General features: G+C 46.5%; 1 protein-coding gene across 2 annotated transcripts in view; it reads right to left on the bottom strand.

Moving 5' to 3' along the window:
- FGD2 (FYVE, RhoGEF and PH domain containing 2) overlaps positions 1–26,489 on the bottom strand; it is a 54,414-nt gene that overhangs the window by 1,351 nt on the left and 26,574 nt on the right. For both annotated transcript variants that reach the window (XM_030221254.1, XM_030221253.1), the window contains exons 5-15: positions 23,406–23,562; positions 21,924–22,062; positions 20,084–20,142; positions 17,452–17,601; positions 14,330–14,422; positions 13,886–13,965; positions 13,770–13,800; positions 9,473–9,565; positions 7,401–7,532; positions 2,866–3,006; positions 1,452–1,595 (exon numbers count right to left, since the gene is read on the bottom strand). In XM_030221254.1, coding sequence (XP_030077114.1) covers positions 1,452–1,595; positions 2,866–3,006; positions 7,401–7,532; positions 9,473–9,565; positions 13,770–13,800; positions 13,886–13,965; positions 14,330–14,422; positions 17,452–17,601; positions 20,084–20,142; positions 21,924–22,062; positions 23,406–23,562 — 1,219 coding nt within the window. The remainder of the gene's footprint in view (positions 1–1,451; positions 1,596–2,865; positions 3,007–7,400; positions 7,533–9,472; positions 9,566–13,769; positions 13,801–13,885; positions 13,966–14,329; positions 14,423–17,451; positions 17,602–20,083; positions 20,143–21,923; positions 22,063–23,405; positions 23,563–26,489) is intronic.

Genomic DNA, 26,489 nt, shown 5'->3' with positions numbered 1-26,489 from the left:
ATAGAGGGAAGAGAAGAGAATATAAGTACATAAGAATTGCCATACTGGGACAGACCAAAGGTCCATCAAGCCCAGGATCCTGTTTCCAACAGTGGCCAATCCAGGTCACAAATACCTGGCAAGATCCCAAAAATGTTCAATACAATTTATGCTGCTTATCCTAGAAATAAGAAGTGGATTTTCCCCAAGTCTATTTAATAATGGTCTATGGACTTTTCCTTTAGGAAATCAGCCAAACCTTTTTTAAACCCCGCTAAGCTAACAGCGTTTACTACAGTCTCTGGCAACGAATTAAAGAGTTTAATTACACGTTGAGTGAAGAAACTTTTCTCTGATTCGTTTAAAAATTTACTACTTTGTAGCTTCATCGCATGCCCCCTTAGTCCTAGTATTTTTGGAAAGAGTAAACAGACGCTTCGGTCTACCCTTTCCACTCCACTCATTATTTTATAGATCTCTACATCTCCCCTCAGCAGTCTTTTCTCCAAGCCCTAGCGGCTTCAGCCTTTCCTCATAGGGAAAGGAGTGATAACACAAAGGAAAAAGTAAGACATGAGCAAGTGAAGTGCTGCTTCTTGCTGGCCTCCCACTTAGTCACCTCTCCCCTCTCCAGTCGGTTCAAAACTCTGCTGCCCGTCTCATCTTCCGCCAGGGTCGCTTTACTCATACTACCCCTCTTCCTCAAGACCCTTCACTGGCTCCCTATCCGTTTTCGCATCCTGTTCAAACTTCTTCTACTAACCTATAAATGTACTCACTCTGCTGCTCCCCAGTATCTCTCCACACTCGTCCTTCCCTACACCCCTTCCCGTGCACTCCGCTCCATGGATAAATCCTTCTTATCTGTTCCCTTCTCCACTACTGCCAACTCCAGACTTCGCGCCTTCTGTCTCGCTGCACCCTACGCCTGGAATAAACTTCCTGAGCCCCTACGTCTTGCCCCATCCTTGGCCACCTTTAAATCTAGACTGAAAGCCCACCTCTTTAACATTGCTTTTGACTCGTAACCACTTGTAACCACTCGCCTCCACCTACCCTCCTCTCTTCCTTCCCGTTCACATTAATTGATTTGATTTGCTTACTTTATTTATTTTTTGTCTATTAGATTGTAAGCTCTTTGAGCAGGGACTGTCTTTCTTCTATGTTTGTGCAGTGCTGCGTACGCCTTGTAGCGCTATAGAAATGCTAAATAGTAGTAGTAGTAGTAGGGAAAGAAAGAGAGAGACAGAATAAGAGAAAGATATGAACATTTTTGGCAATTAATTTTATTACTGCATTTTACTGTAAGCATATTGTGCTTGTCCTATTGGTAGTATTTCAAGTATTTTACCATATCCCACCAAGAATATGTAGATTTGTGGGACATGAATGTTTTTTGGAATGTGATACCCGCTTTGCAGCATGTGCTTGAGTCTTGCTATTTCATGAGCATTGCAGAGCTGCTCTCGTACCTGGGGTGCTGCGAACATGTACAGAACGTAGGGGTCATCTTTGGGAACCACACACCAGCTCCGCACCCCGCCTTTCCCACTCTTATCCAGCAGTTGCAGGAAGCCACACATCAAACTCTGGCTGCTCACCTCAGACGAATCTCTCTGTGGCAAATGCACATAAGGATCAGGTCAAAGACTCCTCTGTGCCACCCGCTGATCCCACCCTGTCCAACTGGCCTCATTATTTCAGTAACTGTAATCAACAATTGGGTCTCAAAACAATCAAAAGACCATCCACTATATACTGTAGAAGAGATTCCCATTTCTTTCACTAAACAATCGAGAAATTATTTTTTGGACCATGAGAATGTGAGTAGCGCTGCTCTGTATCCTCATCAGTCCAATGTAATCAAATTCATAATCTCTTTTTTCAAAAAAGTTTTGAAATAAAAGATTATGAAATTGAAAAACATTGGACATAAGGGTATTGGGTATGATGTAAAGAGAGTCTTGAACTCGAAATACACAGCAATGCTACCCACTTTCTGATGGTCTAAATCAGAAAGTCTAAATCTAAATTTCTGATATTGAGTGAAAGAAATTGGATTCATTATTTCAGTACAGACTAATTTGGCACTGGATTGACACTAATGCATGCCTGGACTCACAATTGGGTTCTCAGGGCATTCAAAATTTTAGATAAGTACGTAAGTACATAAGTATTGCCATACTTGGACAGAAGGTTCATCAAGCCCAGCATCCTGTTTTTTGTACGCACGTAGAAATTAGAATTACCGCCCGGGGCATGTGGAAGCCGGGCGGTAGTTCAAATTTGACAGGCGTAGCAGGAGCGTAGCTACGTGAGGCCACGGGGGCCTGGGCCCCTGTATATTTGGCCCTGGACCCCCCCTGCCGACGACCCTCTCGACCCCACCCTCCTGCCGCCGCCTGCTACCTTTGCTGGCGGGGTCCCCAACCCCCGCCAGCCGAGGTCCTCTTCTTCCGGCGCAAGGCTTCGTTCTGTTTCTGAGTCTGACGTCAGACTCACAGTCACAGACTCAGAGACTCAGCTGATCTGCAAGGCTTCGTTCTATTTCTGCGAGTCTGACGTCCTGCACGTACACCTCTGTAGCCCTGTCCATGCTTTGCCCAAGCTGCGCCCATGTATTCACCAGCTTTGCAAATCCCTGCTATGTAAGTTAAGCGGGTGTTTGCAGAACAGCACTCAGGCACAGGAAGGTAGTCTTTCAACAAGCCAGTGGATTTGGTCTGTTGCCAGAAACACAGACAGGGAGAAGAAAACCTTCATAAATACCAGAGACAGAGAAAGGTTATGAAAGAGAGAAAAGGACACGGAATGCAAGAAACAGAGGAGGAAGATGCTGGGCTGAAGGATTTTTCTAGCAGTTCCTGAGCTGAGGCCAGTACTTACTTCTAGAATTCCCTTTTTTTTGTCGTCCTTGCTCAACACTTGTCCAGTCAGAAAGATGTAACAGTCTACGCAGACCCGGTTCAGCCGGTTCCTGTCATACTTCAGGTTTGCTTTGTAATCGGAACATTTCCCACACACAACCTGCTTTCGAGATGCACAGAACAAAGGTGGAAGCGATAGGACAGAGGTCAGATGTCAAGGAGGAAGTTCTTTCCCTTCTCTTACAGGGCACTGAGGTATTTTCATCATTTCCTTGTGCCTCATTTGGGAATCACTGCTCTAAATCCTCAATTATTTATCGGCCCTAGAGGCACCCCAGCCAGTCCGGTTTTCAGGATATCCATAGTGCAAATCTGTCTCACAAATATTCATTGATCAAAACTTGCAGGACTAATATAATCATTAATCTACTTCATTATTAAACACAATACACACAGCGTCTCACAAATGCCAGTTATTTATATATTTATTACATCATACACAACAACATTCAGAAAATGGGGCTTAACATTGACATCAGACAGTTCCACACAGCAACTGAACATAAATAAAAATTATTGTTCTTATCTTTTCGGAGTTTAAACCTCCTGACTCCGTCCATAGAAGAGGATCAGCTACAAGGTAATCACTCAATCTATTCATCCAATGTTCTGTTGAAATTCCACTTAAATCTTCTTAGCCACAATGTCAATCTTTAAACACTTTAACTGACTAAGCAATCAGTATCCAGAGATTGAAGACGATGAAAAAATCTTTGGATTGCTCAAAGACAACAGATGGAGTATTTGAAATCCTTCGTCTACTTCGTCAATTATGTGGCCCAAAAGAAACCAGATCTTCATTCAATGAACCTCCATCCAAAGCGTGTCCACTCGTACCACTTTCATACACAAAAACAAGAACATTGGATGAACGGATTGAGTGATTACCTTGTAGCTGATCCTCTTCTATGGACGGAGTCAGGAGGTTTAAACTCCGAAAAGATAAGAACAATAATTTTTATTTATGTTCAATTGCTGTGTGGAACTGTCTGATGTCAATGTTAACCCCCATTTTCTGAATGTTGTTGTGTATGATGTAATCAAACATATAAACGGCAAGTGACCGACTCACCTGCAAATGCGCAGTACAGACTTCCCTCTCTGTCCCGCCCTCACGTCAAGACGTCATGACGTCAGAGGGTGGAACAGAGAGGGAAACGGAGTTGGACTGTTGGATGCCGCCGCCGCCTGGAAACGAACATCGCGCGAACCAACTGCCACCCCCCCTATCCCCGCCGCCGCTCCCGCCCCCCTCCGTATCGGGCCCCCTGCACTGACCTGACAGCGCCTCTCACCTCCGTGTGGAAGCGCTGCAGGCAGCAGCAGAACGATCTGTTGCTGGCTGTAGCGCTTTCACACAGAGGTGAGAGGCGCTGTCAGGTCAGTGCAGGGGGCCCGACACGGAGGGGGGAGGGAGCGGCGGCGAGGAGGGTAGTTGGACATGGGGGGAGGGCAGGGGGGAGAGGGCATGGTTGCTGGACATGGGGTGAGAGCAGGGCAGAGAGGAGGGTTGCTGGACATGGGGGGAGGGGGGAGGCCAAGGGAAAGAGGAGGGTCGCTGGATATGGTGGGGGGGGGAGGATCGGTGGATGGGGTGAGGCCAGGGGAGAGAGGAGGGCTGCAATACTCGCCCGTTTTTACGGGCTTAACGGCTAGTAAATATATAAATAACTGGCATTTGTGAGACGCTGTGTGTATTGTATTTAATAATGAAGTAGATTAATGATTATATTAGCCCTGCAAGTTTTGATCATTGATTTATATGAGACTATTTGTAAAATAATTCACTCTTGCTATAGATGCAAAATAAATATTCATTGTGGATATTCTGAAAACCTGAGTGGCTGGGGTGCCTCCAGGACCAGGTTTGGGAACCAATGATTTAAGAGGATAATTTTTACCTGCCTACATAGGTGCAAGGCCTGGATCTTCATTTCTTTATTTATCCATTCTTGTATCCCACAATTATCCAAAAACAAGTTTCGGTTCAATGTGGCTTACATTTTGAGGTTAAAGGAGGGTTACACAAAAGCATTACAGTTACAAGGTAATGTTGACAATTTTAAAAGGAAGCCACCTGGATACAAAAGTACTCAAAGACTTTGCATCTAAGCCAACCAGAAAATATTTATGTAGATTTCAAAATGAAATCAATGTGTATTTTCCAGAGACAGCATAACCATTAGGTAAGCTAGGTGATTCCCTACGGTGCCAGCTTCTGGTGGACGGCACAGCCACACAAACTCAAAGAAATATTAGCGAGCACTTTTACAACATTTTTTTTACAGGATCATTTTAGAAGGGGTGGAATTAGAGTGATCATAATTGTTGAGTCTAATTATCAAAATCTTGGGGATGGGGGAGCTTACAAGCCTAAAAGTTAATTGAGGGGGGTGCAAGGCTGAGAGTTTGCCTGCATCAATTCTGGCAGTTTCCCTCCACTGACCTATTCCCACCACTGGGATAGCTCGGTTTTATCCATGGGCAGGGCCGCCGAGAGACTAGGCTGGGCCCGGGGCAAGGCCGGGGCCACCTCCACCCCCCCCCCCTCTGCTGCCCCCTGCCCCCCACCGCTGTCTCCCCCAGCTGCTGCAGTCCACGGTCTCACCTGCCTGCCTCCACGGCTCCGGGCCCCCTTCATTCAAAGTGGCAGTCGCAGATCGCGTCTCTACTGGCCTTCCCTCCCTGTGTCCCGCCCTCGTGTGACGTAACTTCCGGTTTCCACGAGGGCGGGACACAGGGAGGGAAAGCCAGAAGAGAGGTGATCTGTGACTGCCGCTTTGAATGAAGGGGGCCCAGAGCCGTGGAGGCAGGCAGGTGAGACTGGGGACTGCAGCGCCGGCAGCCCAGGGAAGTTTGCCCCGCCCCCGCCCCCCTCTCCGCGACCCTGTTTATGGGGTACATTATTTACCCATTCTGAACAGTACTGAGCAACTGTCTCGTTACCCAATCATATCCCTTTGAAGACTGCCCTCCTCAAAAGCAGTAACATTGTGCTATGAGGGCAGCCATCTTAGTTTCCCACGTAGCCCCAAACTCCCATCATGCATGTCACAATACTAAAAACTGGAACAACCCAGTATGGACACCGCGCACAAGAGGAGAAAGCACTGCAAGATGCTAATTGCTTTGCTGCAGTAACTGATATAGAAAAGGCTGAACTCATGGAAATGGATGACAACAAGTGATTGCTGAGAAATACTGAGATCTCATATGGGATTCCTCTAGCAGAGCTGACAGTCAAACTCATCAACAAGAGTGGTCGACCCAGCTTTGGTTTTTAGTTCAGCCTGGAGTTTATCATCAGGGCTGAACAAAGGAAAGTGGAGGAGTGGCCTAGTGGTTAGGGTGGTGGACTTTGGTCCTGAGAAACTGAGTTCGATTCCCACTTCAGGCACAGACAGCTCCTTGTGACTCTGGGCAAGTCACTTAACCCTCCATTGCCCCATGTAAGCTGCATTGAGCCTGCCATGAGTGGGAAAGCACAGGGTACAAATGTAACAAAAATAAAAAGTGCAGGTCTGAAAATGAGACAGAGTTAACTGGTGTTAACTCACATACTCACAGTGGTACCTGGGTATAATGGGGTGATGGTTACTCAGCTAGCCATAGACACCATAATGATATCTGAGCATATGCTACTGAGTTAGTCACAGCCTGGCTCCACGCCAAACTGGATCAGACCAATGGTCCAACTATCCCAGTATCCTGCTTCCAGCAGTGGCCAATTCAGATCACAAGTCCCTGGCAGAAACCCAATTAGTAGCAACATTTCATGCTGCCAATCCCCATGTCCATCTCAATAACAGACTATGGACGTTTCCTCCAGGAACTTGTCCAAACTTTTTAAAACCCAGATACGCTAGCCACCGTTACCACATCGTCCAACAACAAATTCAAGAGCTTAACTATTCTTTGATTGAAAAAAAAATATTTCCTCCTATTTGTTTTAAAGTACTTTTTGAAAGAGTGGTACCTAAATATGATGGACGACTTTTCAAAACGAGGGGTGGATTTAGCTCACCATTTTGCAGTAGTAGATCAAGGTGAGTTACCCTGAAGTATAAATGGCATTTCCCTGTCCTTGGAGGGATTACACTCTTAGCCCCCTGTGAATGTGCTGTCTCAGAATTAGCGCACGGCAAAGTAAACAGAGGGGTAAGTTTGTATTTGAGGAAACGGGGGCTTAAGTGATTTGACCAAGAGCGCAAGGAGCGGCAGTAGGATCTGAACTCGGCTTCCCCAGTTCTCAGCCCACTACTCTAACCATCGGAGGTTCTAAACTCAACACAAACTACCCCTCCCTGGACAGAGTGAAAACTTCTCGTTACTGGTGATGTTTAAACACCTATGAGAGAGCAGAAGTTTGTTCTCCGTATCCCTACAGGCTCCGCAGAAATACCCGAGTATGATAGGCTGAGGGCATAGCTGTTACATAGCAGCAAGCTTTGGGGTGGTACCTGAGTATGATGGGGTGGGGTTATCGTTACTTACGTAACCGCAGGCTCTGCAGTGGTGCCTTCGTCGAGTGATTGGATGGAAGGGCTCCATGCAGCGCATACACAAGGTGACCAAGTTATCTCGAATCCACTGTGGGGCCCTTTTCCCCAGCTCCTCAGACTGTGCCTGTGCAAGACATAGGAGCGGAGGATGGGATCAGATCCTCAGGGTTTCTATCTGCCGAATGCAGTGGTACGAGGGAACCAGGCAACGCACATATGTGTGTGTATATATTTGTGGCTTAATTAAGTTAGAACTAACACCGCACTTAGGTAAACCTAGGGTTACCATATTTGCTCTGACAAAAAAAAAAAGAGGACAAAATAAAATTCAGTCTCACCCCCACCATGCCCCTATCCTGCAACCAGTGGCGTGGCCCAGGCCCACCCACTTTGGGTTCAGGCCCACCCAGTAGCAGCATACCTATGATGTGGCTGGCAGGGATCCCCAAGCCCCACCAGCCGAAAACTCCCAACAACTATCCCTCCTGCCTACCTTGTAAGTAGCAGATCTTCGCCTGCAGTGAGCAGTGACATACATACTGCTCGCACCGGCCCCACAGCCTTCCCTCTGATGTATTTCTGCCTAGGCGGAAACAGGAAGTTGCATCAGAGGGAAGGGTGTGGGGCCAACATGAGCAGTGTGTATTAGTTGCTGCTGGTGAAAATCTACTATTTAAAAGGTATACGGGAGAGGGGGGATGCTTGAGAGACCATATGGCATGCAGGCGAGAGAAGGAGAGACCAAATCATGTCTGGGACGGGGCGAGGTTCTTCTGCCCACCCATCTTGGGCCCAGGCCCACCCAAAATTGGGTGTCTGGCTACGCCCCTGCCTGCAACCACCACGCCCCTGCACGGCACAGTCACCTTGACCCCCCAAGAAAGCCAAATACAAAATGAAAAGATGTACCTGACATGCTCATGAAATGCTTAGAAATGTACATTTCATGAGCGTGTCTCCCTTTCTTTTCCCTCCCATCCATGAGCAGCATATATGTTCCTCTCCTCTTGTCTCCATCCTCTTCTATGTATTTCCCTCTTTACATAGTAACATAGTAGATGACGGCAGAAAAAGACCTGCACGGTCCATCCAGTCTGCCCAACAAGACAACTCATGTGTGCTACTTTTTGTGTATACCCTACTTTGATTTGTACCTGTCCTCTTCAGGGCACAGACCGTATAAGTCTGCCCAGCACTATCCCCGCCTCCCACCACTGGCTCTGGCACAGACCGTATAAGTCTGCCCAGCGCTATCCCTGCCTCCCAACCTCCAGTCCCGCCTCCCACCACTGGCTCTGGCACAGACCGTATAAGTCTGCCCCGCACTATCCCCGCCTCCCAACCTCCAGCCCCGCCTCCCACTACCGGCTCTGCTATCCCCTCCCAAGCACATCCCCCTCCCCAATCTTATTTCCAGCTTCCCTCCACCCACCTTTATTTTTTTTTTTTTACAGCTCCCTCCACCCCTCCATCCACATCCCCGCCTCTCCCAGTCAACCCACCTCACGTACCTTACCATGACCTGGTGGTCTAGAGGCCTCTTCGGGGCAGCCAGGCAAGAAAGAACCTTACTCTTTCCTGTCTGGCGTTGTTGTTGACTGCTCGCTGCCGGTGCCACTTCAAAATGGCTGCCAAGACTTCAAGCGGTGACCTCGCAAGACTTCCGCGGAAGTCTCGTGAGGCCGTGCTACCTGAAGTCTCAGCAGCCATTTTGAAGCGGTGCCAGCAGCGAGCAGTCAGCAGAAGCCAGGCAGGAAAGAGTGGGTTTCTTTCATGCCCCAAAGAGGCCACTAAATCAGGGCACTTTAAGGTACATGAGGGCACCCTAAGGCTCGCCCGCCAGCCAGCCTGTCTACAAACCTGGACAAACGGGCAGGCTGGAAAAACCCACCCAGACGCCCCACAGTGCCCTCAAAAAGAGAACATGTCCGGGTAAACCCGGGCATATGGTAACCCTAGGTAGAACTGATGCATTTATGAGGCCAATGAACATTAAATATACTAGCTTTTAGGACTACGAAGCTCCCCTTCTCAGGTAGTACCTCGAGCTCCGATATATCTTACTTGAAATTCTGGGATTCCAGTGTCTGAGCCGTGGGCCGCTGCCTTGAAACTTTCACTCCGTTTCTCGTTCTGCTCAATGGCACCTCTGCAGGCCTAAGAGAGTCCAGACAGATTTTGAGAGAAGGAGAAAAGGTTAGCAGAGATCTACGTGGAACGAGATACAGTTAAGTAATAAGTGACGCAGAGAAACAATAAACCCACAGGAGAAGAAATAAATGCAAATAACAATTAAAATGAACTTCTCCCATTCAAATTAAATGTAAATAAATGAGAAACATTATGGTGGACCAAACATTCCTATGTTAATAAATAAACTGGAGAAACTGAGAAAGCTGCCAGAGTTTCCACCGGACCAGTCTCCTGTTCAGAGGTCACACGCTGTCTGTGCATGTGAAATTAATAACCCTAAAAATAACAATACATGAGAGCTGGGTCAACCAGTGATGTGCATATAGAATTATGTCCAAATCCTCGATTCACAATGTACTCCCACTCAAAAAAGTGTCAGAAACAAAAACTGGTGTCCGGTTTACATGTGAAAAGCCAACTCATAGTGTTACAGTCAATAACGTGTGCTGGAAAGTCGTTCGATTCTTCAAAGTCACTCTCAACACTAGGCAGATAAAATAGTACTGTTTGTTATCGAGTATCAAATCCAATTAATTACGGTTTCAGCAAAGGTCAATCATGTCAAACAAATCCGATTCATTTAAAATATTTATTACCTGCACCATCCGTGCTTATGGTTAGGATACAAGAAACACTGACCATAAAACATAAAAGCACAAACGAACACACATGTGCAACTTGCATCTTGCTGGAGTGCTAACAAGCTGTTGCACCCACAAACCCGCAGTTCCAAAGTTTCCTAAAAGTTACCTTGCTCGCTTAGTTTCACAAGCTGTCTGGTAAGTTATTGTACTCAATAGGTCCTGCTATTGAAAGTAAGGGTCCCTTTTACTAAGGTGCAGTGAAAAATGGCCTGCACTGGCGTAGACACGTGTATTGGACGCATGCAGGTCCATTTTAAAAAGTCCCAATAGCACTTATCTGCTCAGCTGCGTAGCAAATCTGACCTGGCGTCCAGTGAGTGACCGAAGAGGCTCCCTGTTTCGTAACGCTGCTTGAAGAACCTGCTGCCGGAACCATACCAGAGACTCTATTTTCTCGGAGCAAGGACCCCCCCCCCCCCACTACCGTGGAACTCGCTGCCCCCACACATCCGTCTACAGACATCTCTTGAACAATTTAAAAACAGACCTGAAAACATAGTTATTTAAAGATGCGTTTTTCTAATACCCTTTTCCGCCACTGACCCCGCATCCCGAGCAATCACTGGACAGCACCGGTGCAACCTTCTGTCTAACCCCCCTCCCCTCTCCACACTTTCCTATCATATATTGCAGTTCTACCCTTCTTCCCTCACTGTGCTGTATTATGCTTAACTTACACCCCTCTATGTATACTATTTAGCCTGTAAGCCGCCTAGAAGGCATGTCCGTTGAGCGGGATAGCAAGCATAAATAAAACTTTTTGTTTGTTTGTTTTTTGTTACATTTGTACCCTGCGCTTTCCCACTCATGGCAGGCTCAATGTGGCTTACATGGGGCAATGGAGGGTTAAGTGACTTGCCCAGAGTCACAAAGAGCTGCCTGTGCCTGAAGTGGGAATCAAACTCAGTTCCTCCGTTCCCCAGGACCAAAGTCCACCACCCTAACCACTGGCCACTCCTCCACTGTTGCTACTATTTGAGATTCTACATGGAATGTTGCTATTCCAATAGCAACATTCCATGTAGAAGTCGGCCCTTGCAGATCACCAATGTGGCCGCGCAGGCTTCTGCTTCTATGAGTGCAGGACGTCAGACTCACAGAAACAGAAGCCTGCGCAGCCTTCTACATGGAATAGCAACATTCCATGTAGAATCTCCAATAGTAGCAACAGAATCTCCAATAGTAACAACATTCCATGTAGAATCTCCAATAGTATCTATTTTATTTTTGTTACATTTGTACCCCGCGATTTCCCACTCATGGCAGGCTCAATGCGGCTTACATGGGGCAATGGAGGGTTAAGTGACTTGCCCAGAGTCACAAGGAGCTGCCTGTGCCTGCAGTGGGAATCGAACCCAGTTCCCCAGGACCAAAGTCCACCACTCTAACCACTAGGCCACTCCTCCACTAGCAACATTCCATGTAGAAGTCGGCCCTTGCAGATCACCAATGTGGCCGCGCAGGCTTCTGCTTCTGTGAGTCTGACGTCCTGCACGTATGTGCAGGATGTCAGACTCACAGAAACAGAAGCCTGCGCAGCCTTCTACATGGAATGGAATGTAGAAGTCGGCCCTTGCAGATCACCAATGTGGCCGCGGAGGCTTCTGCTTCTGTGAGTCTGACGTCCTGCACGTACGTGCAGGACGTCAGACTCACAGAAACAGAAGCCTGCGCAGCCTTCTACATGGAATGTTGCTAGTGGAATAGCAACATTCCATGTAGAATCTCCAATAGTATCTATTTTATTTTTGTTACATTTGTACCCCGCGATTTCCCACTCATGGCAGGCTCAATGCGGCTTACATGGGGCAATGGAGGGTTAAGTGACTTGCCCAGAGTCACAAGGAGCTGCCTGTGCCTGAAGTGGGAATCCAACTCAGTTCCTCAGTTCCCCAGGACCAAAGTCCACCACCCTAACCACTAGGCCACTCCTCCACTCCTTGAAAACTTGCCTCTAGAATCACCATTTATAACATTATTAATTCATTAATTGCACACAGCTGGGAGCATGTGACCTCTAAACAGGGGAACTGGCCAGCATAAACACTGATGGCTTTCCCAGTTTCTCTTATTTATTAACTTAGGAACGTTCGGTTCTCCACAGTGTTTCGCATTTATGTCTATTTTATTTGGTACGAGAAGTTCATTTTGATTGTTAAGTGACAGTTAATAGCAAGGAAACACTCTGCCCTCTTACAAAGTCCGTACTAACTATGTCAGTTACAAAGAACCCTTGATACGGTCTTTGGAAGCACTCAGCCCTTCTGCATATTATTTAATTAATTAATTAATTAATTAATTAAACATTTCTATTCCACCTACAACTAGGCTGATTACAAGTCAACATACAGAACAGTGGCTAGATCTGTGCCCCTGGTTTGGCTGGCGGGGGTCCCCAACCCCCACAAGCTGAAGCGCTTTTTCCAGCGTTGGTCTCTGGCGCTGCCACATTTCCTGCCCTGCTCTCTCTTCCCCTCACATCCGGCATGCGTGAAACTGAGCATGCCGGACATGACATAAGGGGAAGAGAGACCAGAGCTGGAAAACGCGCTTCAGCTGGTGGGGGTTGGGGATCCCTGCCAGCCAAGGTATGTGTAGCAGCGGTGGGTGGGGTGCAGCAAGACAGCGGTGGGGGGTGGAGGGGAGGGGGACCAAAATGTGCCCATTCACTTTGGGCTCTGGCCCCCTTCCTACCTCGAAGTCTGGCTACGCCCCTGATACACAGTAAAAGAGATAAAAGCAAACTCGGAACGTATCAGTACATTGCTCAAAATACAGACACAAGCATCAAACAAATACGTCTTCCATATTTTACAGCAAAAAAGAGCCAAGATCCTCCGTAAACGGGACACAGTTCCTTTAATTGTAAAAGTCAAGTTTTAAAGATATACCCGACACAGGTCCATCTTTACAACTTGACTTTTACAATTAAAGGAACTGTGTCCTGTTTGCGAAGGCTCTTGGTGCTTTTTCCCAATATTTTACCAAATTGATCTCTACTGCTACACAATCTTAAGTAACCTGGTAGATTGTTCCAAATTTGCGGACCTGCTATCAAAAAAGCGGTATTCTGGGTACCAGCAAATCTTACAGGTTGCAGTTTGAAGTTATACGTTCTCAGACTGCAAAGATCTAGCAGGCTGATACTCTTGAATCATATCTTTAAGGTACCAGGGAACACAATCAGAGTACAATGCTTGGTGCTTCAAACGTACCCCCTTGTACTGCAGTTGAGAGTGAACTGGCAACCAATGGAGTGAGCGAAGGATCGGGGATACATGTTCAAACTGAGACACGCCCGCCAACAATTGGGCAGAAGCACTGTGTATCATCTGCAATGCCTGTATTTTAGATTTCGACAAACCCAAAGGCAGAAAAGGCGGAACTCTGGGACACCCCTTAGAAACTGGCTGCACTGTAAATACTTTCCCCCTATTGATAACCTGCATCCGACATCCCTTCAAAAAAAGAAGCGAACCAATTCCAGACAATTCCACCTATCCCTGCTTTTCCATGAACATTACCTGTATCCAGGACTCTGCTTCTTCCGAAGACCTGATGAAGAAGAGAATAGAGGAATTAGATGCAGGGTCTGTGACTCCGGACACCTATAGCAACACAGTCACTGGCAATGTCCTACCTGGCTTGCAGCTCTAGCGTTCGCTGCTTCCCAGAAATCAGGAAGGTGTGTGGGAATTCACTATCTTTCAGTTCTTTGACCTGTGATGCTCACATAGAAAACAGCATTAACAGCCTAGGCAGCAGCAGGGCAGAGGCAAAAGCCACAGAGAGAAAAATATTGATAACCCTGGGAGCAGCACACTTTGGAGATGCAAACGGAAGGGGCTGCTCAGAGAGTCTAACAAACTCACCAGACATCAGCCCATCTGGATGAAATCCTAACCTGTACAGCTATCAGTAAATATATCCGGGCATATCTTTGAGTTTATCTTGTCGGGCACACTGGATGGACTGTTCAGGACTTTATCTGCCGTCATTTACTATGTTAACTATCTCGTACTTCTCTGCAGGTGTACAGTTGGTCTCATAGGAACAGTGAAGAAGAATCAAATTGGATCCTCACCTTCATACCGTCCATCTCCATTTTCATTCGGACCTGGAATGCTGAGCCCATCTGGATAACTTTCGGCACACAGTACAGTAACATGTTGTTAAACTGAGGAGAAGGGAGAGGACATGTGAGGTCAGTGAGACAGAATTCAGAGCAGGTAATGCACAAGGACCCTGAGATTCAATTATAGTACCTGAGCAGTAGAAGCCGGTTAATGCCTTCAGGATCTTTTTGTGTGGGGGGGTGGGTGGGTGTGTAATTACTGGGGAGGCCATGGGCTAGGGTGCCCGGCAGCTGAGGATAACCTGGCACTGTGCCCCTAGCCCTGCTCCCATGACACGCACGGCTCCCCTAACAATTGCGGGAGCCGTGAGGAAGCAGCGCGTCATAGACACATGACTCCGAGAGAGGGTGCTGACGGGAGGCACGGCGGTGCTTATAAGCCACCACCACGAGGCCGGCAACCTCTTTCTGCCCAGGTGCGGCGGAATCCCACCCCCGATCAATAGGACTGGGGGGGGGGGGGGCACAGCAGTCGCAGCACCGGGGGTACCCGAACTAGAAAGGAAATCCATGGCTTAAGAGATTACTACAGGGGGGTGCCCTGTACATACAGCCTGTGTACCCCTAGGACAATGGGCTGCCCACGCTTGAGTTGGTGCAGGATGGGGCCACCTTGCTTCATGGCTGGTGCTACCCCCCCCCCCCCCCTCACCCGGCAAATGTAACTGTGGGCCTTGCTGGTTAGTATTGTTAGGAAAAGGATGCAAATAAGACCAAGTATATTATAATGCCTCTGTATCGTTCCATGGTGTGATCTCATCTTGAGCAATGTGTTCAATTCTGGTCACCGTATCTCAAAAAACAAAAAAAACAAAAACAGAATTAGAGAAGGTTCAAAAAGCGACCAAAACGATAAAGGGGATGGAACTCCTCCATTATGAGGAAAGGCTGAAGAGCTTGCAAAGAGATGGCTGAGGGGGGATATGATTGAGGTCTACAAAATCCTGAGTAGTGCGGAACGGGTAAAAGTGAATCGATTTTTCACTCTTTCAAAAGTACTTTAAAACAAATAGGAGGGTGGTGAAATTAGGCCTTATCTGCTAATTTTCTTTCCTCTAGACCCTCCAGACCGGTCAAAACGCTTGGGTTATGCACACCTACCAGCAGAGGGAGACTGAGAAACACTGAAGTTTGCACATTGTATATATATCCTGAGCAGAACCCTAGCCATCCAGTATTTCTCAGTCTCCAGCAGAGGGTAGACGTGCAGCCTGTGCAGTCTTGACCGGTCTGGAGAGTCCCTGAGGAAATATTTTTTTCAATCAAAGAATAGTTAAGCTCTTGAACTTGTTGCTGGAAGATGTGGTAACAGTGGCTAGCGTATCTGGGTTTTAAAAGGTTTGGACAGGTTCCTAGAGGAAATGTCCATAGTCTGTTATTGAGATGGACACAGGAAGCAACTACTTGCCCTGGGATTTGTAGTATGGAGTGTTGCCACAATTTGGGTTTCTGCCGGGTACTCGTGACCAGTGGCGTAGCTACATGGGGCCTGAGGGGGCCCGGGCCCCCGTAGATTTGGCTCTGGCCCCCTGGCCCACGACCCCCTTCAACCCCCCTCCCGCCACCAACTCTCCCCCGCCGTTGCCGCACGCCCCGTCGCCGCAAATGATTCCTTTTTTGAAGAGAGAGACTTTCTTCCGCGCTCGAGTAGCGCCTTTCTTCAACGAAGTTCCGGCGATCAGCTGTTTCGACGCCGGCGTCGAAACAGCCGATTGCTGGAACTTCGTCGAACAAAGACGCTACTCGAGCACGGAAGAAAGTCTCTTCAAAAAAGGCATCATTTGCGGCGACGGGGCGGGCGGCGACGGTGGGGGAGAGTTGGTGGCGGGAGGGGGGTTGAAGGGAACTGTGGGCAGGCCAGCGGGGGGGGGGGGGTCCAATGTGACTGCAGCGGCTCGGGGGGGGGCGGCTAAACAGTGCCCCCCACCTCGGGCTCGGCCCCCCCCCCTCCCGGCGAGATCTGGCTACACCCCTGCTTGTGACCTGGCTTGGCCACTGTTTGGAAAACAGGATACTGGGCTAGATGGACCACTGGTCTGACCCAGTATGGCTACTCTTACGTTCTTATGTACCCAGATAAAAGTTCAACTAAATATCTTCTGTCCCATTATTCTTATGGAGGGTAGGTTTCCACCCACTTCCTTGGGTAAATAGCAATTCACTCAGGTAAAATGGCTTGTGTGAAAATTGCGTCATTCCACCATAGTGTATATTCTTCTGGTTGGTTGGATGGAGGGAGGTGCTTCTCCCCTCATCCGATTCTTTTCCAAGCTGAAACTCTTTAGCCTTTCCTCATATGAGAGGAGTTCCATCCCCTTTATCATTCTGGTTGCTCTTCTTTGAACCTTTTCGAATTCTGCTATATCTTTTTTGAGATACGGCGATCAGAACTGAACCCAATATTCAAGGTGCAGACGCATCATGAAGCGATACAAAGGCATTACAGTATTTTCGGTCTTATTCACCATCCCTTTCCTAATAATTCCTAGCATCCTGTTCGGCCCAGCACTGACTATCTGGGTATAAATAGCCTCCAGTAAACGCTGAGCACTGCTCCCTCTAAGCTGTGTGGGAGTCTTCCAACTGCATTGCTGCCAGCAGGGGGGCGATGCTTCAATATTGTGCTTTCAATCACTAGGGACAGGCAGGTTCCTTCGAGTCCTACAGAGCTTGCCTGTCCCTCACTACTGAAAATATGATAGTGAAATAGCACCCCCACTGGCAATACTGTAGGTGGAGGACTCCCGCTGAGCTTAGCAGAACAGTGACGCTGTCCCTTGTGGGCTAAGTATTGCCCCCAATATCAATAAGAAATGCAACAGTTCTGCAGTTCTCCATCCTTTAATTTCTGTCTCACATTCTCCAATTACCTTTTTCCTTCCTTCTTTCATCCCTTGTTTGGTTATCTCCAAGGGTCCCTTTCTTTCCTTCTGTCTCTGTCGCTCTCTTTCTAACATCTCCCTCTCTCTCACACTTTTTCCATCACTCTATCTTTCAGTCTCCACCTCCTTTTGCCTTTCCACTTCTCTTTTTCTCATTCTCTCAGGATTTGCAAAAAAAATCCTTCATACCAGGAAGAGGTATCTCTCCTTTGTGGTGTTGAAGCGAAATGAGATTTTCTGGATGGGGCCCTCTTTAATAAGCTCATTTGAAGGGTCGACAAAATCATCTTCAGCGATTCCAAGCCTATCGTATACCTCCCAAAGCTTATGGACACGTTCCTAGAGGGGAAGAAACAGCGGCACGTGTTCCAATTAATGGCACCCAAATGACATTTTGGAAAGGGAGCTCCAAAGCTGGCAGATCCACCTCAGAAGATCTGGGAGTGGACCCTCTTCTTCTTTGGACTCCCCTGCATCGCAGAGGCTGTTTGAACAGAACTTATACCACCAAGAAGAGAACAGGATAAGGTGAAAAAGAGAAATACAGATGGATGAGAGAGTAAATGATAAGGAAAAGGAGAAAATACAGAAAGAATAAGACTTAAGAATACAGAATGGGAAAGTACGCCCCATCCTTGGCCACCTTTAAATCTAGACTGAAAGCCCACCTCTTTAACATTGCTTTGGACTTGTAACCACTCGCCTCCACCTACCCTCCTCTCTTCCTTCCCGTTCACATTCATTGATTTGATTTGCTTACTTTATTTATTTTTTGTCTATTAGATTGTAAGCTCTTTGAGCAGGGACTGTCTTTCTTCTATGTTTGTGCAGCGCTGCGTACGCCTTGTAGCGCTATAGAAATGCTAAATAGTAGTAGTAACCTATAAATGTACTCACTCTGCTGCTCCCCAGTATCTTCCACACTCGTCCTTCCCTACACCCCTTCCCGTGCACTCCGCTCCATGGATAAATCCTTCTTTTCGGTTCCCTTCTCCACTACTGCCAACTCCAGACTTTGCGCCTTCTGTCTCGCTGCACCCTACGCCTGGAATAAACTTCCTGAGCCCCTACGTCTTGCCCCATCCTTGGCCACCTTTAAATCTAGACTGAAAGCCCACCTCTTTAACATTGCTTTTGCCTCGTAACCACTTGTAACCATTCGCCTCCACCTACCCTCCTCTCTTCCTTCCCGTTCACATTAATTGATTTGATTTGCTTACTTTATTTATTTTTTGTCTATTAGATTGTAAGCTCTTTGAGCAGGGACTGTCTTTCTTCTATGTTTGTGCAGCGCTGTGTATGCTTTGTAGCGCTATAGAAATGCTAAATAGTAGTAGTAGTAGTAGTAGAAAAAGCAGAGTGACAGGTGAGACAGACAGGGAGACACCTGCATGCCTAATTAAAGGATTATCTCCACCCATTCACTAAATTGATTACTTTTAAATTATATGTTGGTGACTCAGGAACATTGCTGCATATCTAGGGACAATATCCGAGTCTAGCTTCTGCTTCCTCAGTCAGCCAAGGGTGGGGAAGCTGTGAGGGTTGGTTTATAGATGTGCCCTCTCCCCCTAAAAATATAATAATTTAATTTTAGGAAAGCTAACAAGGTACAGTACCTCTCTTCTGCATTTTTTTTATTTTATTTTTTATACATAGAAAAACTTTTTACAAGGAGACCCACTTGATTTAGAAAGTGTTGTAGTCACACATTAATTAAGCAAAATAATATAATCTCTCTATATATAAAAGGCACCTCCAACGTTCTAAATTTGTAGCTGCAAGATCCCATGAGTGTCTGCCCCGCCCCAGTGTCACAACGTGATGACGATGAGGGCGGAGCAATGACACTCAACAAATCGGATTCTCATTCGGTAATCTCTGTTTCCACTCCCCAATGCAGCCGTCATTCCCATACACTCAAAACCAACCAACAACGGCGCTGGACCCCGTCCCCCCGCCCACAGTCCCCCTTCACCCACCCTCCCGCGGCCGATCGCTCACCGTTCCACCGCCCTCCCTCACCTCTCCGACTCCGGCCATGGTGCACGACGATTACTACACACGAGCAAGGAAGCCCATTGGTTAATCTCTGTTTCCACTTCCCCAACACAGCCGTCATTCCCATACACTCAAAACCAAGCACACAAGACGTTTTTTTTTCTTCCGAGGAGCACACACACACACACACATTCACTCTCTCACACACACTCACTCTCACATACACTCTCTCAAACATACACACTCCAAGGAAAACCTAGCTAGCACCCGTTTCATTTGTGTCAGAAACGGGCCTTTTTTACTAGTTATATATATATTACTATAATTAAACACTCAAGTCCACTTTAAGAGGAGAGATCCATCATAAGGAGGATTATAAGAAGAAGAAAAAAAGAGAGAAATTCTAGAAAAATTACAGCAACTAGAAAACTTAACACAAGGTTATTCTATATAGCGTCTTCACTTCTTTTAGATGTAACAAACGTTGTTAATTGTAATGGGTCCACGAAAACATATTTGCATGATTTATAACATACTATGCATTTGCAGGGAAATCTTAAATAAAATGTTGCGCCTAGCCGCAATACTTCTGGTTTTAATAATAAGAATTGTCTACGTTTTTTTTGCGTTTCTTTCGAAACATCAGGAAATAATGATGTTTTTAATCCCAGAAACAGTTTATCTCTCTTCTGTATTTTTAATGTTGTACCAAAACCTTACCTTTCCCAGTGAAGTAATTACCTCTGTTTCGTTTTATAAGGGGCAGCATTTTAAGAGGAAAAGCTGTCTGTGGCTGGGCTGTGATGGAGCCAGAACTCACCATTTGTGCGATAGCAGCGTTTGAATGTTTGGCTGCTGAGAAAATCATGTCCAAAGCCTCTGAAAGAAAGCAGAATACAACCAAATGAGGAATGGTCCCGAGTGGCGAGGCCTAGCCTGGCACTAGTTGGGTCTCTCAGAAGAGACACTGTCACAATAGGACAGGTCAGTGATGTAGGGCTCTTTGTATTCTGACGAATATTCAATTTACAAAGACAATGAGTTTGTCACAAATTGAGTTTTTAGACCTGTGCATTCTCAAAGAAAATGGACTTTACAGACCACTCTATAACGTAAACCAGTGGAGCGTAACATCTTGTTACCGTTTGGGAGTTTTCATCCCTACAGACTGACGTATAATCTACCAGTGAGCCAATTCCTTTGTCTGCGTACAACTTGTTCTACATCAGATTAATTTAAATGGCAGTCTGAACAGTTGAAAGAGATTTTTCCTACAAGAGGAAATCCAAGATCTGCTGTAAAAAAAAGTATATTTGAGAGCGTGGTTTGTGCGTCGTGAATTATTACTAGTAGCCTAGTGATTAGGGTGGTGGACTTTGGTCCAGGGGAACTGAGTTCGATTCCCACTTCAGGCACAGGCAGCTCCTTGTGACTCTGGGCAAGTCACTTAACCCTCCATTGCCCCAGGTAAGCCACATTGAGCCTGCCATGAGTGGGAAAGCGTGGGGTACAAATGTAACAAAAAAAAATAAAAATTACTAGCTTATTATCTAGCTTTTCCTACATAAGCAAGCAACTATGGAATACATTACCACTTGACGTGAAAAAAATGGGCGACTTAACCAACTTTTGGAAATTACTGAAGACTTGCCTTTTCAACAAGGCATACCGCATCGACCCATTTTTTGAACTTTAACGTATTATATGAACTGTAACGCATTACCATTGTATCTATTATTCCAAATTTGATCTCTTTATAACTGTTTGCTTAATTCTACTATATCGCTTATGTTCTTTATGTAATACCACTTGTATCTTTTACTCTGGAATGGCGATCGCCATGACAGATCAATGTAAGCCACACTGAGCCTGCAAATAGGTGGGAAAACGTGGGATACAAATGCAACAAATAAAATAAATTTTACTACAAGAACACGATCATTGGGAGGATGAAGTATTGACATCTGCCTCACCATTCTCTAAAAATTAGTCAAGAGTTGGTGCACATCTTGCAAAATCCATCGGCATGTGATCCAATTATATCCTATTCTTTCACAATTTCCAGTAATAGCATATACTCGAGGAAAAACTATTGGAGAGTGTTTCAGTAATAATAGATATTACGAACCAGTTGAGAGGGGTGAGGGATTCTCTCATACTCAATGTGGACAATGCCAATGGTGTCAGTATTACTATTGAAGGTAGTGTGTGGGAAGATTTTTGGACTCAGCAAAAATTGGCAGCTAGACATAGAGTCTGAGGCCCCATTTTACTAAGGTGAACTCAAGTTTTTAGCGCGCGTTAAAACTGTGGGCGCGCTAAACGTTAGAGACGCCCATAGGAATGCATTGGCATCTCTAATGTTTAGCGCGCGCTAAAAACGTGAGCGCGCCTTAGTAAAAGGGGGCCTGAGTGATCGCTGCTGGGTGGGAGAGGAGGGAATGGTGTAGAAATGATGATGCTTCTAGCACCTTCCTTTCCAGTAAGAGGAGTGCTCTATGCTCTTGGTTAGTAAATTTGAAATGCAGAGATTTCCTTCCTTCCTTCTCCTCTCTACTCACTGGTGGCACCAAGACATCCTCAAAACTCTAGGCAGGGTTAAGGATCTGAACTTCACCCCCATTCCCTTGGACTCTGATGCAAAGGCTTGCCCTTCGTACTTTCCGCATCTGCTCTGTCCGGCGACTCTGGAGGTAATTTTTTCACATAATCCTTCAGCAGGAGCTCGTAGCGTGGGATCCGTTGTACAGGTTCCAGCATATGGTGCTGCAGGCTCAGGTTAGCAGACACCTCCCTTTTCTGGCAGGAACAAAGGGAGAGAGAAGAAAAAAAAAAAAAGCTTTTAGGGTAAAAGTCCAGGTTTCACTGCAGCTGGGTTCTACGACTGCTAATACAGCACGTGTTGGAGTGGATGTGTCCAATGACTTTGGAGACAGGAGAGAACGGAGTTACCTGATCACTGGAACACCTAAAAAAAAAAAAGAGAATTGGCTGGAGATTTCTTGACAGCTAGGGCAGTAAAGGGGAGAGTAGATTGTAAGCTCTTTGAGCAGGGACTGTCTTTCTTCTATGTTTGTGCAGCGCTGCGTACGCCTTGTAGCGCTATAGAAATGCTAAATAGTAGTAGTAGTAGTCTCTTGTAACCAGAGCTAATATTGTGATGTCATAATGCCTCAGTCCACCAATAAGAGCCAACCTCATCAGTGATGTCACAATGGCTTGATTGTCCTATACTTGGCTCACTTTTATTACATAGCTCTTTGAGCAGGGACTGTCTTTCTTCTATGTTTGTGCAGCGCTGCGTATGCCTTGTAGCGCTATAGAAATGCTAAATAGTAGTAGTAGTGGATGGTTCCTTATAAATGCTGAGACAGAAAGATATGCAAGGCTGGATGGACCTTCCAACGGCTGAGCCAACGGGATAAAACAGGGCTTCCTAAAAGGGTTTTAGGATAGCCATAAGAAATATGCATCAGAAAAATTTGAATATATTTGGTTTGCAATGTCGTTTTATCTCATGTACAGTATATTCATTGTGGATATCCTGGAAACCCAACTGGCTTTGGAAAGACTTGGAGTAAAGAGTAACTAGGTCCATTAACCAGACCTTACAGTGGGAGGGGGCCAGAGCCCCAGGTTGGGGGCACATTTTGAGTGTCGCCCTGCCGCCACCCCCCCCCCCCACCGCCACACCTCGCTTCGCCTCACCTCCCCCCCGCTGCCTCCGCCTTGCGCCTTCTCGCACCCTCCCTCGCCTCCTCACATCCCGTCCCCCTCCTCGCACTTCCTCGCCTTGCAAATACCTTTGCTGGCAGGGGTCCGCAACCCCGCCAGCCGAAGCCTTCCTTCAGCGCCGTCTCCGGCGCAGCCGCGTTCCTGTCCTGTTCTTCTTGCTCCTCCTTTCCTGTGCACGCTGACGCTCCTTCTCAGTTTCACGTAAAGGAGCGTCAGAGTACACAGGACAGGAAGAGCAAGAAGAGTAGGGCAGGAACGCGACTGCGGCGGAGACGGCGCTGAAGAAGGCTTCGGCTGGTGGGGGGCCAAACCAGGGGCCCCCACCAGCCAAACCAGGGGCCCGGACATAATTTGCGGGGGCCCAGGCCCCCATAGCTACGCCCCTGCCATTAACTCTTCTGTTTTACCTGAATGTCCATAATAATGTCCTGGAATGGCTGACACTTCTCCGTCCAAGTGCCAATAACTTCCATGGCCTTGTCAAAGTTTTTAATGTACTCTCCATACATCTTCAGGAAAGGAGCAAGCTTCTGTATAACATCCCCAATTCTTGGGTTATGAGGCCTGGAACCAGAGAAAAGGAATATGTCAGGACAGTGGGGATGGGGGGAAGAGAGAGCAGGTAATAAGCAGCCATGAGCCAATTCTAGGCCACCTCCAGGCTTCTGACCACTGAATGACTGGGGTGGGGCAGGGCAGGGAAGTTGTTCAACATGGGAATGGGAGAGTGCTGTACATTAATCTGGAGAGCAGCAATCCACCTGCTTAGTATCTATAATTACTGGACCAAAAATCCCAATTCAATGTGAAGCCCTGTGCTAATGGCATGTCCCAGGAACACCCCTGAATACATGTTGTTAGGTCAGAGTAAAACTGGACAGTATGTGAAAAAGATTCAGAGAGAGAGAGGGAGAGAGGTGTCAGGGCTTGGACTGTAGCATGGTGGTGAGGCAAGGCCCAGGGTGGGATGGTCCAGATATGCAGAAGCAGGAGACAGAATCAATTCCAGGGCAGGCTAGGGTGGAATGGCAGGCAGACTGGGAACAGAAACCAAGACAGCAAGCAGAAGTCAAGAAGGTAAAATAGCAGGAACCAGGAACAGAAGGCCAATTAGACAGAAGGTAGGAAAGCAGGTATTAAACAATGAAGAAGCACAGCTGTATACAGGCCAGGCTTATCAGATAACTTGTTAGACCAGCAAGAGTGGGCTGGGCTGTCTTCCTTATATGTGGTTGATACATTCCTTGGACTTCTTCTGGGGACAAGGACCTCCTTTCACTGCTTCCTCTCCAAGGCTGATCAAGGCTGTGCTGATAGAAGAAGTTGGTATGGAAAGAGCCAGGAGTAGCTGACTCCAACATTGGGGGAAGAGCATGACTTCCAGAAAGAGGAGCTCAAGGACATCACAAATTCATTTAATAAAGGAAGCTTTGAATTCTGTAAATTCCCACAGCAAAGATGCATGAAAAGAGTCTGACTGTTAGCTAGGAGTCTCTTGTAGGTGATAAAGACTATTCAAAGGAGACAAGTCAACCATTCAGTGGTCCCAGAAACTCTTTGCATTCCAGGGTTGGGGGGAGGGGGAGTGCAGCAGTGAACGTTGTACCCAAAGTTGTTTGCTCATGGAAACAAGAGCCTTCTCAAGGTATTGGAAGAGGACTTATCGATGAATACTTTCAAGTGCTGCGATTTGGAAGGCGTCTGGAACACACTATAGATGATTCCGATATGGATTTTGTTAATAAAATCAGTCTAGTGTGAAGAGCAGGTTTTTATTTATTGAGCACATTTGATTTACTGCTATGGCCAACACATAGGCATAAAGAGCTAGATTCTATATATGGATACTGAAAATATTTCCACCCAGGTGTATTCTAGGCATGGTGTACAGAATACGCCTAGTGGCCATGCCTGTGCCTAACTCTAGCCGTGCCTATTTACGTCAAGCAAAACTTGGTGTAAATATCAGCGCCTAAGTTACTGCGGAGCAGGTGTATACTATAACCATATGCGTAGATTTTCAGTCTGCCCATTCCACGTCATAAGTACATAAGTAATGCCGCACTGGGAAAAGACCAAGGGTCCGTCAAGCCCAGCATCCTGTCCCAGACAGCGGCCAATCCAGACATTAGTAAGCATTAGTATTGACGTGCGCCACTTTACAGAACACACCTAGCAAGTTGTGTGCGTAAATTGCTTGTTAAGTGGCAATTATTGGCATTGATTGGCTTGTTAAGTAATTAAATTGCATGCGCAAATCCAGAATATGACCGGATTTTGTGTGCGCAATTTCGGTCACGCTATATAGAATCTGGGGGAAAGCGGCTAACAATGCAAAAAAATCAGCACAGACAGAGCAGAGCAGAGGGAGAGGGGACGCAAGTGGAGTTGTGGAAGGAGATAGAAAAAAAGATGGGTTTTCAGAGCTTGCTTAAAGGCAGGGAGGGAGGGTTGGTTCCTGACATGGAGGGGGAAGGGGTAAAGGGAGAGTGTTCCACAGTTTGGGGCTGAAATAGCTAAAAACCAAGTCACGGGTGGAGGACAGTCAAATCTGTGAGAGGGATTGAACGGTGAGGAGGTTATTGTCATCAGAAGGAAGGCAGCACAGGGGGATGTAGGGGATGAGGAGGTTGTCTCTGAAGAAGGTACATTTTCTGTTTTCTCTGCCACAGGTGGTCCACTATAACATCAAGAGCTTGCAGAACTGTGTCCAAAGCATTATCAGAGGTGGCTATAAAACTGTGTCAAATATGTTTGGTATCTCTTGTTTGTCCTGTTTGTCTGTCCTAATTAGATTGTAAGCTCTGTCGAGCAGGGACTGTCTCTTCATGTTCAAGTGTACAGCGCAGCGTACGTCTAGTAAGGCTATAGAAATGATAAGTAGTAGTAGTAGTCTTGGGATTCCGGAATCTTGCTACTCTTTGAATTCTACACAGAATCTTGCTACTGTTTCGGATTCCAGAATCTTGCTACTCTTTGGGATTCTGCACAGAATGTTGCTACTCTTTGGGATTCTGCACGGAATCTTGCTATTGTTTGGGATTCCGGAATCTTGCTACTCTTTAGGATTCTGCATGGAATCTTGCTACTCTTTGTCCTTATCCCTTATTTGTCCTGTTCGTCTGTCCTAATTATAGTTTTATATGTTTATTAAAGTTTTTGTCATACAAATAATACAAAAGTGAACACTAAAGCAAACAGAAACCCCCCAAAAATAAACACAAATATGTTAAAAAAAAAAAAAGGTCAGCATAATATAATCAGAGGTCCATGGCAATACCTGGAAACAAATAGTATGGTCAATGAGTGCTATGTGGCTCCTGGCAAAAGAGGTCTAAACGAGCCCAGGTCCGCAAAACAGACCTCATGGTTCTACGTCTATGGGCCAAAATTGTTTCGTATTTCCTGATCACGCATACATAACTCCACCATTCATTATAATTCAAGTACACATTGTTTTTCCAATTGGAGACAATTAAATGCAAAGCAAC

The sequence above is a fragment of the Microcaecilia unicolor genome, chromosome 12 (assembly GCF_901765095.1).
Source record: "Microcaecilia unicolor chromosome 12, aMicUni1.1, whole genome shotgun sequence".
In the NCBI taxonomy this organism is placed as follows: domain Eukaryota; kingdom Metazoa; phylum Chordata; class Amphibia; order Gymnophiona; family Siphonopidae; genus Microcaecilia; species Microcaecilia unicolor.
Note: the sequence above shows the minus strand (reverse complement) of the source record. Positions and strands in the feature narration are given on the sequence as shown.